The sequence below is a fragment of the Salarias fasciatus genome, chromosome 18, assembly GCF_902148845.1.
Source record: "Salarias fasciatus chromosome 18, fSalaFa1.1, whole genome shotgun sequence".
Taxonomy (NCBI): domain Eukaryota; kingdom Metazoa; phylum Chordata; class Actinopteri; order Blenniiformes; family Blenniidae; genus Salarias; species Salarias fasciatus.
Window position 1 is genome coordinate 27078924 of NC_043762.1, and position 12968 is coordinate 27091891.

The window sequence follows — 12968 nt, forward strand, 5'->3', positions numbered from 1 at the left end:
TCACTTTAGGTCACAACCTTCTGCAGGCACTCAGAGCGAGAGGGTCAAAAGTCTAGAAAAATAATCTAAATCAAAATAAGTTTAGTCCCTTGTATTAGTTTATGACGACTCCTCAGCTCAGAGGCATGGAGTTCCACAGGGTTCTGTTTTAGGACCTATATACTTTCACGTTATACATGCTTCCTTTTGAGGCATTTTGTACACTTTTTTTGAGTGTCTTGGACTGAATAATCTGGAGTCTGTTGAGGATACAAATCTCCCATTAAAACCATATTTTAGAAAACAATCAGGTATTTCTTTTTATAGAGCTGTGCACAAAACACATTATTTCATAAAACTGTTGCAATAATACTGTTTTTTAATGCTGAAGTCGACCATCTGACCCCAGACCTTGACAATGTGAAAATGTGGTCCCCCTTAATTGATTTACACACAATATTTCTTTTCACTACATCTGAAGACGTTTGCATTGCTTAATGCTGCATCTGTTCACTCGCAGGATGCACACAAAGTGAAAGTGCAGCATATTTGCTGGAGTGTGCTCCTCAGGATCTTGGTGAATCAGGCCTGAGATCCGAGCGCCGTCCCATATGTTTACCGTTCTCCTCTGCAGAGCAGTCATCCTGCGAACAAATGGCTGCAGCAGGCCTGGCGGCGTGGGGATTTGCTCAGACATTCTGCGGAGATGGTCAGTGCTCTGGTGAGTGTTTGCAGGGCAGCTTCCTGCCACAGCCAACCAAATGCTGCTGTGGAGACCATCTGCTGGGAGAGGGCCGCCGTCTGCCTCGCAGAGCGTGTGTCATCCTCACATGTTCCCGCCTCGCTCTGGTCAGATCACTTTCAGAACGCTTCCCCTTTTTCATCATGCACTTCACAATAACCCTCTTGACAATAACTACCCTGAAAACTGTCTTCTCTGGATTAAATTAGGTTGTTATCGGCATATTGTGTGATTTTCTTCCAGATATGGTAAAACTGATGGCGTTGTAACAAAAACTCAAGCAATCTCTCATTTTACCTAATGCTGGTTGGTCAATAAAGAATGTTGATGCCAATGGCAGCTACACAGTGAGTCGTGTTCATTCATTCAGAAACAACTCTAAAAGAACCTCTAATCAACTACAAACTGAAAGAGTAATACTGAGGACAGACTGGACACTAAAGTTACTCATCATAATGACCATAACGGATGGACCAACGGACACAGCTGAGAAAAACTGAGTGAATCACAAAACTGAAATAGAAACAAAAATATGTGAAGCAAAAGCAGAAAAAGAATGATCCAAATAAAGGTTTTAGTAAATTACATTCACTCATTAAAAAAAAATCTTCATAAACTGTATTCTTGTTTGTTTTTAATGTTTTCTTCGGCCTATTCGGATCATTCAATTTAAAAAACCTTCTGTTTGCAATAAAAAAAAGCCCCAGATCCTCTTATTATGACAGATTCTGGGTCAGTTTCTTTCTGTAAAATCACTTTAAAGCTGCTGGTTATGTTTTGATGGGCGCTAAACCAAGATGATTACAGTTTAGTCAAAGGAATATATTTAACACACACACACACGCACAGAGTGAAGTAGAGTGAAGTTCAACAGGGTGAATCCTGCTCCTGATTGGCTCTTATTTTGATGGACAGGCGTTTCAGCGAATCACACGTCTCAGTTTCACTTGAAGGGCGTGACAAAGATTCAGAGGAAAAAAACGTAGCTTTATGGGTGTTTTCTTACTTTTTAAAACGAAACATAAAAGACAAAGTCTGTGAGATGCAGAAAATTATCGTTTGGGTTCATCTGGGACATTTATAACTCACTTTTTGTTTGAAAGCAGGAATCAGATTATGCAGAATCCATTCTTTCTATAAGTTATATAACTTCTATAGCTTGAACACGATTTATAATTCTTCAGTGAATGTTTTTAGAGCCTTGGAGAGTATATTTTGTGGTGGCTGAGTTTTATTTCTTGATTTTGATTTGATTTAATCTCAGACAAACTCGCTGCTTGTTTCTCTCGCGAGATCTGGCAACATGCCCGATAAGCGGTTTACAGCGACGTTGCCAGATTGGATCCGTTTTCCGCGGACTTCACTTTTTAATTTTCATTTAGATCAAGACTGTAAAACAATCATTAAAGATTGAAATAAAACAAATCATACGAGTAACTAAATCTAGGTCAACTAAACAGAAGTGGTTGTGCTTCACAACGTAACACATTGTATTTATATACAAACTAATGTGGAAGTTTGAGGATAAAGACTGCAATTAATAAACTGTAAATGTTTCATTTACTTTAATGTTCTTACCCATTTAAGCAAGTTTTTTTTTTCATTTTAGGAGACTCAATCTAAGAAATATCCTGTTGTACATGGAGAATTTTGTGAGATTTATTCTCTGTCAGGGTTGTTTGTTAGTGTGACAAAATGTTTTGTCGTTCAGGTTTAGTGATCTGCAGTGATACATTGTTGTTGGATCACTTTTGGAAGTTGCTAAAAGTGCACAGTAAAAGAAATAATCCAATTTCACTTGGTTGCAGCATATTTGATGTCCTTTTCTGTGATTTCTGGACGTAGTTATGAAGCTTTGTGCACTCATAATGTGTTCTCGTGATATATTTACAAGTTTAACACGAGTCAGTAGAGTAATAATAGTCAAGTAACTGCTGTGCTTTTACTTTTGCTCAAAATATCGAGCAAACCGTTTGTAAAATTGTTTCTCAAAACATCTGTTAAAGCTTTTCTTTCCAATGGAAGGAGTGATTGTACTGTATGCACTTCAAATATATAATTATGTATCATTTTTATTATTTGTCCATCATATATTCCCTCCCAGCTTCGTGTTTGTTCATCTCTTTGCTCTGAGAGATCTCTGATCCCTTTTTCTATTCGTCGTTTCCTGGGGGTGTGTTTTATCTATGTTTCCGCTGGAAACTGTCAGATCTGGCAACCCGGCTGTTCTCTGGCTGGCTCGACGGGACAACAACTGTTTCTCACGAGGTCAGCAAACTTCTGATTTTCTTCATTTTTATACATTCAATGCACGATTCACATGATTTATCATGAACTTCCAGCACTTCTGTGTTTACTGATGCAGCGGCCTGATTGCACGTGTTCTGTTAAGACTTAAAAAAAAAGAAAAGGAGAATCGATTCGTACAACATGTTCGAAATCAAAAGTTGTGCTTAATTTCACTGAGATTAAATAATCCACAATGAGAAGTAATGCGAATGATCATGATTCAGGATTGAGTTATATTGTACTATTGTACAGACTTGCAGTTCAAAGGTCTCAGTCTGTTAAATAAGTACACACACACACACACACACACACACACACACCTGATCTGCACCATTTTCTGTAAAATGTAATGTAAGTGTATAAATCACCTTGACTTGTGTTATGCAACACCTAAAACTAAATGAAATGTTGCACAATGAAAATGTAAAAATTCTAGAATAAACTTAAAAGCCCAGCAGAATTCATAGAAAAGCTTATCACACACACACACACACACGCTCAGTCTTGTATTTCTATCCTTGTGGGGACCGTCCATTGACTCCCATTCATGTCTAGCCCCTAACCCTGACCCTTACCCTAACCCTAACCCACACCACAACAAAGCCTAACCCTAAAGAAATGTTTTTGCACTTTTACTTTTTTCAGTAACAACAACATGGTCAAGAAAACACTGTTTCTCCTACTTAGGACCGGAAAAAGGTCCCCACAAGGCACGTCGTTCCACGTTTTGCTATCCTTGTGGGGACATTTGGCCCCGACAAGGATAGAAATACAAGAACGCACACACACACACACACACACACACACACACACACACACACTTCTATCTGCTTGAACTTGTGTTTGAGGACACGCTGATCGGTGTTGACAGTGTTTTTTTCCACATGAAGATTACAGACGTGAAATATTAACTTCTGGATTTTAGTTTTGCTTGAAGATTTTCCCACAGATTGTTTAAAGAAAGTTAAAGATTCGACGATTCCTGTGTTTTTTCCCTGTTTCCATCACTTTTTGTTTTGTTTTTTTTTTCTCCAGAGATCTGACCTGTGACCCGGGCATCATGTCGTCTCTGAGCGGTAAGGTCCAGACGGTGCTGGGCCTGGTGGATCCGGACCAGCTGGGCCGCACCATGACCCACGAGCACCTGACCATGACCTTCGAGTGCTGCTACTTCCCGCCGGCGCCGCGCGACGAGGCGGTGGCGGCGGACCCCTTCCACATGCGCCACCTGCACTGGCTGCGGCAGAACCCGTACAGCTGCCGGCAGAACCTGCTGCTGCAGCAGGAGACGGCCGCCGTGCGCGACGAGCTGCTGGCCTACAGGAAGGCCGGCGGCGGCGCCATCGTGGAGAACACCACCGCCGGCCTGGACCGCGACCTGCCCACCCTGCGGCAGCTGGCCAAGGACACGGGGGTCCACATCGTGGCGGGGGCCGGGTACTACGTGGACTGCACGCACTCGGAGGACACCAAGAGGATGAGCGTGGAGCAGGTGAGGATCCAGAGTCCTCGCTGATCCGGAGCCGCAGGTCTGAACCCCTCCCGCCCGCCGTCTTCCAGCTCACCGACGTCATCGTCGCCGAGGTTCTCCACGGCGCCGACGGCACCGACGTGCGCTGCGGCGTGATCGGCGAGATCGGCACCGGCTGGCCCATCACGGCCAGCGAGACGCGGGTGCTGCGGGCGGCGGCGCACGCCCAGGCCCAGCTGGGCTGCCCGCTCATCATCCATCCCGGCAGGGATCCCGCCGCGCCAGCTGCCGTGCTGCGGATCCTCCAGGAGGCCGGCGCCGACATCGGCAAGACTGTCATGTCTCACCTGGACAGGTGAGAAGTAATCTGCTCATATGCAGCGGCGGCGCCGGGTGACCTTGTAGGGACGAGCCTTCCTCCTCCTCCTCCTCCTCCTCCTCCTCGCCGCTGGGAGGAGATTCATTCACAACATTCATTCAGCCGAAGCGTGTGGGAAACTGTTTCCACTGTTTGAACGCTGAGAGAAAAACCTGTGAGGATTTCCTCTCACTTTGAGAAGGAACTGCTGAACTATAAAAACAGAGGATAACTTTAAATTTCAAAGATCAACGTAAAGATGGAGCTTTTACAAACCTCTGCTGTGGCCGGAGCTCTCACATATGATCATTTTCAGTGATTTGTAGCTTCATTAATGTGGAAAAAAAAGATAAAAATGTGTCAAACTCACCAGTGAGCGACAAGCAACGACGCTGTAAACTTAATTTTTTAACTTTTTCTCTCTTCAGAAATACTGAAAAAAAAACCTGTATTAAGTTACTTTCTGTGTTTTTCCTCTTCTTTAGGTCTTATGATGTTTTCTTAATCACAAAATCACATTTTTGTGCTCATGGAGGCTCCGTTGCGCTCATAAACAATTCATCTATCTATCTATCTATCTATCTATCTATCAAATTATGCGTGGTTGTCATTTAGTGGCTTCTCGACCTGCCAGGAGCGACTTCCTTCACTCAGACGCTGATAATCACCCCCATCGACGAGGCCTCCCGCTTTTCTTTCTTTTTTTTTTAAATCGTTCTGTAATGAGCAGCCACTGCTGCCGTCTGAGGCCGATCAACAGTTACCATGGAAACCACAGGATCAGAAACACCGGCCTTTTCCTGTAGCGGCTGGCGCCGGAGACGGAGGGCCGTCAGGCGCGTCAGTCACGGGTTTTAACGGCCCGCTCCGTGTCGGATCGCCGCCGCCGAGCGCGTTCTCAGCCGGCCACCTCCGCTCTCTCCGCAGGACCATCTTCGACGAGGCGGCGCTGCTGGAGTTCGCCCAGATGGGCAGCTACCTGGAGTACGACCTGTTCGGCACGGAGATGCTGAACTACCCGTACGACCTGAAGGTGGACATGCCCAGCGACTCGCAGAGGGTCCAGACGTGAGTAAACCCGCTCCGCCGGCCCCGATCGCCCTCCCCCGACCGACCCGTGTCCCCCGTGTCCCCCCCCCCCCGCTCCAGGCTGGCGTTCCTGATGAAGGAGGGCTACGAGGACCGGGTGGTGATCGCCCACGACATCCACACCAAGAACCGGCTCACCAAGTTCGGCGGCCACGGCTACTCGCACATCCTCAACAGCATCGTGCCCAAGATGCTGAACCGGGGCGTCTCGCAGCAGCAGGTGGACAAGATCCTGGTGGACAACCCCAAACGCTGGCTGACCTTCAAGTGAATCGGCGAGGGAGGGGGGAGGGGGGGCGAGCGAGGCAGCCTGCAGATACGTTCCCTTCAAATGACTCAACAGCCCGACACAATGAGATCCCTCGTCGGCGCCGCCGCCGCATTCAGACGCTTTTGGACCTTTAAACTCACAAGGCTGCTCTAGGAGTTCGTCCTCTAACTCAGTGCTCAAAATGTTTTCTGAGTCTGTCTTTTCAATCGGGAAACCATGATTACTTTTTATAGCGGCCCTCATTAATTAAAACTCATTTTCCAGATTTTCATATGTAATTTATTCGCCGGATCAAATTCAGCCTCATTTCATGTTTTCCTCTCTCCTCTCTGGATGTTTCCTGTCCTGCTGCACCCAACTAAATCACTAATTGATTATTTTCTTTTATGTTGTTTTTTTTTTTACACACACACACACACACACACACACACACACACACACACACACCAGCGCTGTTGTTTCATTGTACCAGCCGCTGACATTTCTATGAAATAATGAGCGCGTCAGTGATCAGTATGCCGCTCGGCTGGCGTGTTGGATGAGTTGTCCCGTTGCCCCTCAGTGGGGGGGCCGGGGGGCCGGCGCGTGGCGGGGGGGCCCCTCCCCCTTCTACCCCCTCCTCCCCCTCCCCCTCCCAGGATGAAGGACACATTCTCCTCTCATCTGGGAACAGGTGGCTTCGCAGGGTGACTCCGCGACGTGACCGCCGCCACCGCCGCCGCCGCCGGTGGAACTTCTGGCTCCTCGGGGCGGTTCGGCGAGGCGACGTCCCCACACACACACACACACACACACACACACACACGTGTTTGTTTACACTTTGAAATGGCAGGGTTGTTGGAGATGAGCGGGCAGATTGATGGCTCGCTGTCGGGGAAACGGTCCAGTTCTGTGACGGTGACTAACCGGCCGGACCACCCCGTCGCCTCAACCAGCTGCCGTTTGGACACACACACACACACACACACTTAGACACACACACAGGCGAGAAAAATGATGTACAGCCGTGACACCTCCAACACCACAGTGCCCCTTTAAAGTCGTTTTATCCTGCACAGTGTTAAAATGTCAGATTTACACAAACATGCATAAACAGGTTGGTTTTTTTCTTTTTTTCTTCCACAATTTCACCCTGATGCGACACGTTTCGTTGAAAAGAAAATAACAAAGCACACGAAAAACACGTGAATATGTGAGTATATGCATCTATAACCGAGTGCTAAAGGTCAGTATATGTTACCACAGCAGCAGGGAGGAATATTCACTGTTTGAGGGTTTTAAAAAACATGAAAGTAAATTAAAAAAACATTTCCAGCCGCATCATTGACCCTTGTTGTTTCATAGAATAACTTCACACATGAATCTTTCTGTTTGTTGTTATCCTACATGCTTGTTTGTATGATACAGATTGTTAGATGTTGTAATATATTGGAGTAAAATCAAGTGGCCCCCGCCTCACACGGTTCCGTATTTTCACTGCTCTCTGCTTCTCCAGTCGTCACTGTGTGAAGTTTCTGCCTCTTCTCATGTTATGTGACTCAAAGCTGGATAAAGTAAAGGGCTACACCGGGGGTGTCAAACATACGGCCCGCGGGCCAAAATCTGCACGTCAGTATGATGCGTCCAGGCCGAGACGTGAGCAGTGCGATCGCTGGTTTACTGTCGGGTGATTCTCGCTTTCAGCTTTCTCGTGAAGGAGCATTATTGCTCTGAAAAATGAGCCAAAGCTGAGAAAAAATAAATGTCTTGAGGAGCAACAGACGTCCGCCGACTTTAGCCGAAAGATTTCAGATCTTAAACCAGCAAAAAAAAAGAGAAGACATTTGTATTTTCTTGCATTTTTAGTCACAACAAAATGGGAAATAAATTATGGAGGATCTTCTTTGAATTCTGCATTTTGAACCAGAAAGCTTTGCATGATTTTCTTTGGAGAATTCCATTTTTCCAGATTTAAATGAACCTCTGGCCACAGATGGAGGCCATTTGGGGATTTAGGGTGCAGTTACACTGCATTTTGCTCCAGAAGTCACTCCGTCATTTTATAAGCTTCACATTTCCCAGATTTCCAGACTGTGCCGGTCCAGTCAGCATTAAACCGGACTGTATGCGTCCGGGTCTGGATGAGTTTGACACCCCTGGTGCACACTGTGACCTTGAATTCCCATGAAGGATGTACTAAAACAGACTGTGTGACCTTTGACAGTGCTGAAATAGTTTTCTTGTTTTCCATCTTTAAGATCAAGTTAGAAACTGAACCACCAAAAGCAAAGTGAATAAATGAGAGTTTTTCCCCACCACTGAGTAGTCTGTATATTACAGGAAGAGGTCAGAGGCAGCTTTGATGCCCCCCCCCCCCCCCCCCCCCCCCCTCTCCCTCCCCTCCCTCCCCCAGCTTTTACACCTGGCGCCCCTGAAACCCAGAACCAGCGCGCCGCGTCTGCGATGACCCAGCCGACATTGAACGGAACACGGAGCGGTGAAGCAAAGAATTACGCAGAGCAGCTCTTTAATTCGGACGTCCTCCAGTCTCTCCCCGGTGCGCTCAGTCAGCGTACAGCATGAAGCCGGAGAAGGTGCTGTACTTGTTGTTGTTGCCCCCGTGCGCCTTCCCTCCGTCCAGCTTGATGTAGATCTCGTCCCCGGGCTCCAGGTGGAGGACCACGCTGTTGCTGGCGTAGTCGTAGTTCTGGTCCGCGTCCTGGGCGATGGCGCTGGCTCTCACCTGCGGGACACATTTCACATTTGTGGTGATAAAAGTTTTCCTTCTCGTCTTTCCTGATTCCGTTTCAGGACCACGGACAGCTCCGCGTCGGTTCTCATTGCGCACCAGCGTCACAGAACTCGTGCGTAAAAGCGCATAAATTCACGTAAACGTGTCGATGGATGATTAACGATCATGAATTTAGAGAGACTGGATCCCTCGTGGTGGAGTGAAAAGAAAAAGAGAGGCAGTTACCTGGTTGTTCTTGCAGAGGTCAGCCCACATGCTGGTCCCGTCCCCGCCTCGCATCAGCACATGGTAAACAAAGAAGTAAATCCCGGGAATCGAACAGGTGAACTTCCCCGTGGACGGATCGTAGTGGTTGCCGAGGTTTGTGACCACGTCGTCGAATTTGAGCACCTCGTATCCCTCGTGCTGCTTCTTTAGTCCCGCGTAAAACGCGATCTTTGGGATGGTGTTGTAAGTGGCCGCGCTGATGGCTCCGGTCGGCCCGTTCGCTCCCGGCGCCCCCGGTGGACCCGGGGGACCGGGCGCCCCTCTCTCCCCGGGGGGACCGGCGGGTCCGGGAGGCCCCGGCTCGCCGATCGGCCCCCTGGGGCCCATCCTGCCGACGCGCCCCGGCTCGCCCTGGGGACCCTGGATGAACGTCGGGAGCGACTGCACCAGGCGGTTGTCCTTGATGGGGCTGGTCGCCTTGGCCGTGGCCGTGGCCGCGGTCCCGTGGGAGTCGCACACCATCTGACAGGAGCCCAGCATCTCGTAGCGCGCGGGAGTCCCGGCGGAGTTGACCACCACCGGGATCAGAACCACCAGGACCAGCACCAGCGCGACGCCACACACACCAGTTGCGATCATCTGCGCTCTGCGGGCTCGCGGCGTTCTCCCGAGTGGATGGTCTTCCAGCCTGCTGGCGGGCGAGGTCTCCTCGGAGGGCTGAAGAATCGTGCCTGCTCCCGCACGGCGCCGCAACTTTGGGAGGCAAAACAGTCCCCGAGACGATGTCCGCGCGCAAAAGGAAGCATCCACAACTTTTCGGGTTTGTTTTATGCGTCGCGGAGGAGCGCGCGCGGCTGATTCATCTCCTCCTTCAACCCCAGCGAGGAAAAAAGCAACAACAATAATTTGCGAGAGGGAGGAGAACAGGTTTACAGCCTGCCTCTTCCAGCCGGGGAGCTCATCGCGCGGCGCCACGGGAGAGAGTGCGCTCCACACGGACTCGTTTGTGGGTTTGGAGAGCAGCGAGGGGAGGAGGGGTGAGGTGATGGATGGGACACAATCCACGCGCTTCTTCAATCAGAGAGAGAGAGAAAGTGGACAACATGCAAACTTCTCAGTCTCTGAAACGTGACCGGATTCATTGGACGCGCGTCCGGAGCCGCAGAGTTGAGAATTCAACCGAGATATAAAGCAGTATGTATGACTTTTTCCTATCGATCGCTGCAGCCTTGCATCCGCACCACTTCTTATTATCTAACACTTGTAAAGGTCTTGGGCGTAATTAGGCCAATTTCAGACAAAAAGCTATACCGGGCTGGCACCTGGTCACACCTCAGAGGGCTCCCCTGTCCAATTTATCATGTGGTGAAAATCTATGGAGCGCTGAGAGGCAGAGGGGAGTCACTGGGAGCTGGCAGTGAGGGATGACCCCCACCCACAGCGGAGAGATCACCGAGACGCTCCGGTTAGGATTCAACCTTAAGCTCTCCGGCAAATCTTCTGGAATCAAAACAAATAGAAATGATGTGCGGAGCGGGGAGCTCGATGTGCGCGCGGTGAGCGATGAGGGGCTAATCCCCGGCGAGGAGGGCGGAGGATGCGCTCAGGAATGCAGAGGATGTCAGTGCGCGGACGGCGCCGCGCTGCCAGGTGGGGAGATGGATCACACAGGAGGCCGAATCCACACGCAGGCTTGTTTGTTTGGGAGGAGCGCAGCTTTGATTGCAGCCCCAAATTAAATTCTGAGGAAGTAGCGGATGCAAAAAAAAAAACGAAGAAGAAAAAAAGAAAAGAAAAGAAAAAACGGTGTTTTTTTTTTTAAAAGGGGATTAGAAATCCAACCATGTGCAGCTCAAAAGTGTCAAAACTGGAGGAAAATAGGAAAAATATCAAGTTCTGAGACATAAAGAGATAAAAAGTTACAAGCCTGAGTCTCTTAAGAGCTCATTTCATTAGTGGAGTGTGAAGAAATGTGAGTTCCTGCGGTTCAGATTAGTTCAGCCTCATTTTTCTGCAATTTAAAAAGGCAAGAAAGAAACAACAAATATATATTCTCATGGAAAATATATTTTCATTTAACATCCTTACATCAGGATGTTTCTGCTTTATTCAGCTCAAATCAAATGTTTACATTTTCAGTTTAGTTTTCTACGATTATTTTTTTTCTCCTCTCAGTTTCTATGCAGGTCAAATAAATGCCACCTCTCTGACGCGCTTTTTTGCACTCTTGTTTCAGAAAGGTTTTGCGTTTACACTGCAACATTTTTAAAAGTCTACACAGTGATGCAGTTTTAATGTCGGGCCCCTAGTGGGAGCTGTTCGTTGCTTTTGTCACAAAAACACGAAGTCATTTTCAAAAAGTCTTATTTTCAGTGGTTTTGAGCAAAACTCCGACACTCGAAACGCTCTCACTCCAAACCGTTGAGTGTTGGACTCAAACTGCAGCTATAGAGAAGCTTCCTGTGAAGCTCAACCTCCAAACCATCAGACTGATAATCTGATCAATTCTGGGCTGCACCATGGGGCAGTGGTTCGCACTCTTGCCTCACAGTGAGAACATCCCCGGTCTGAGTCCACACTGTCTCTTTGTACTTACACAATCCAAAAACCTGCAGTTGACACTAATAACTGACTTTAAAGTGTGTGTGTGTGTGTGTGTGTGTGTGTGTGTGTGTGTGTGTGTGTGTGTGTGTGTGTGTGTGTGTGTGTGTGTGTGGTTGTCCGTGGTGTTACCTGCCTCCAATTTTCTATTTTTTTCCCTTAAAGTTTCAAATGAAATCAGAGCAATCTCCAGTCATAAGAGCTTCCTGTGGGCCTTGTAGTAAGGCGTCCTTTTTGTATTGAAGGTACTTTAGTATGGAGGAGGACCCAAAATGCTGCAAGTAAAACTACTTTTATTGTCCATAAGCTGAACCAAAAACTAAAAGACCCAAAAGGGGTGAATTTCCCTCTGCAGAAGGTGCTGTGGCACAGGAAGACATGAGCACAGCCCTTGATGGACCCAGGCACCAGGTGACGACAATCACGCACTCAGGCACAGCTGAAACACATCAGGTCAGGAGCGTCAATCAGACACAGGGAGCTTGAAATGAGAGACGGAGTTAGAATACCTCAAAACACAGGAGATAAACACGAACTCTGACGATAACAGGGTTTCTGTCCACCTATTCGAGTCAATGTCTAAAAAGAAAGTTCTTGAGATGGAAGCAGGTTTTGCAGATAAACAATGAAGATTCTCAAGAAAATTTGACTAGATCAATATTTTTATGATTACATTAAAAAACTCTGTACAGTGAGCTGATCAATGGAGATGATTAGAAACAGGGAGATATATTCACTCCTCTCTGAGCGCCTCGTGTCCATGTAGAAAGGGTCGTGTTTAGAAAACAGCAGAGGGCCTTTTAGTTCACAGAGCTTCTGCTGTTCAAAATAGAAATAATAATCATTTATTTACAAAGGAAAAAAGCTATCCCAATGATTTCAGATACTTAGTGTATTTATATACAACAAATTTTAATCGATCAGTTTCATCAATATCAGTGATTGTAATATTGTATTGTCAAATGAAAAACTAGAAGTTTTTTATTGAATCCTAATGATTATAAACCCGGCAGTGTGGACTATCAGCCTGTTAATTGGACTGTAGCTGCAGTATTCAGCACAGCGGAGGCTTTGTGTCCACAGCTGTCAGTGGAATCCGAGCCGTCACTTTCAGACTGTCCAGCTTGACGGACGCAATTAGAAAAAACTCACCTCAGATTCCACAACTCTTCTCATCTGGAACGATCAGCCTGATCTGGACAAGCTGAGTCCCTCATGTGTTAAAGGTGT

General features: G+C 47.4%; 2 protein-coding genes and 1 long non-coding RNA gene across 3 annotated transcripts; 2 read left to right on the plus strand and 1 right to left on the minus strand.

The window, feature by feature from the left end:
• Positions 1-2955: 2955 nt before the first annotated feature.
• Positions 2956-6543, plus strand: pter (phosphotriesterase related). The gene is made up of 5 exons (XM_030115691.1): positions 2956-2989; positions 4046-4502; positions 4571-4836; positions 5767-5907; positions 5989-6543. Exons 2-5 carry the CDS (start codon positions 4071-4073, stop codon positions 6197-6199), a joined length of 1050 nt encoding a protein of 349 aa, XP_029971551.1. The 5' UTR covers positions 2956-2989; positions 4046-4070; the 3' UTR covers positions 6200-6543.
• Positions 6544-6750: 207 nt separating this feature from the next.
• On the plus strand, positions 6751-8736 carry LOC115405919 (uncharacterized). Its single transcript, XR_003933476.1, has 3 exons — positions 6751-6760; positions 7240-7241; positions 8651-8736. It is a non-coding gene; the product is annotated as an uncharacterized LOC115405919 (long non-coding RNA).
• c1ql3b (complement component 1, q subcomponent-like 3b) lies at positions 8661-9776 on the minus strand. Its single transcript, XM_030115692.1, has 2 exons — positions 9156-9776; positions 8661-8921 (listed from the first exon to the last, which is right to left on the minus strand). The coding sequence occupies exons 1-2, from the start codon at positions 9774-9776 to the stop codon at positions 8742-8744; spliced, it is 801 nt and encodes a 266-aa protein (XP_029971552.1). The 3' UTR covers positions 8661-8741.
• Between the last annotated feature and the right edge of the window lie 3192 nt (positions 9777-12968).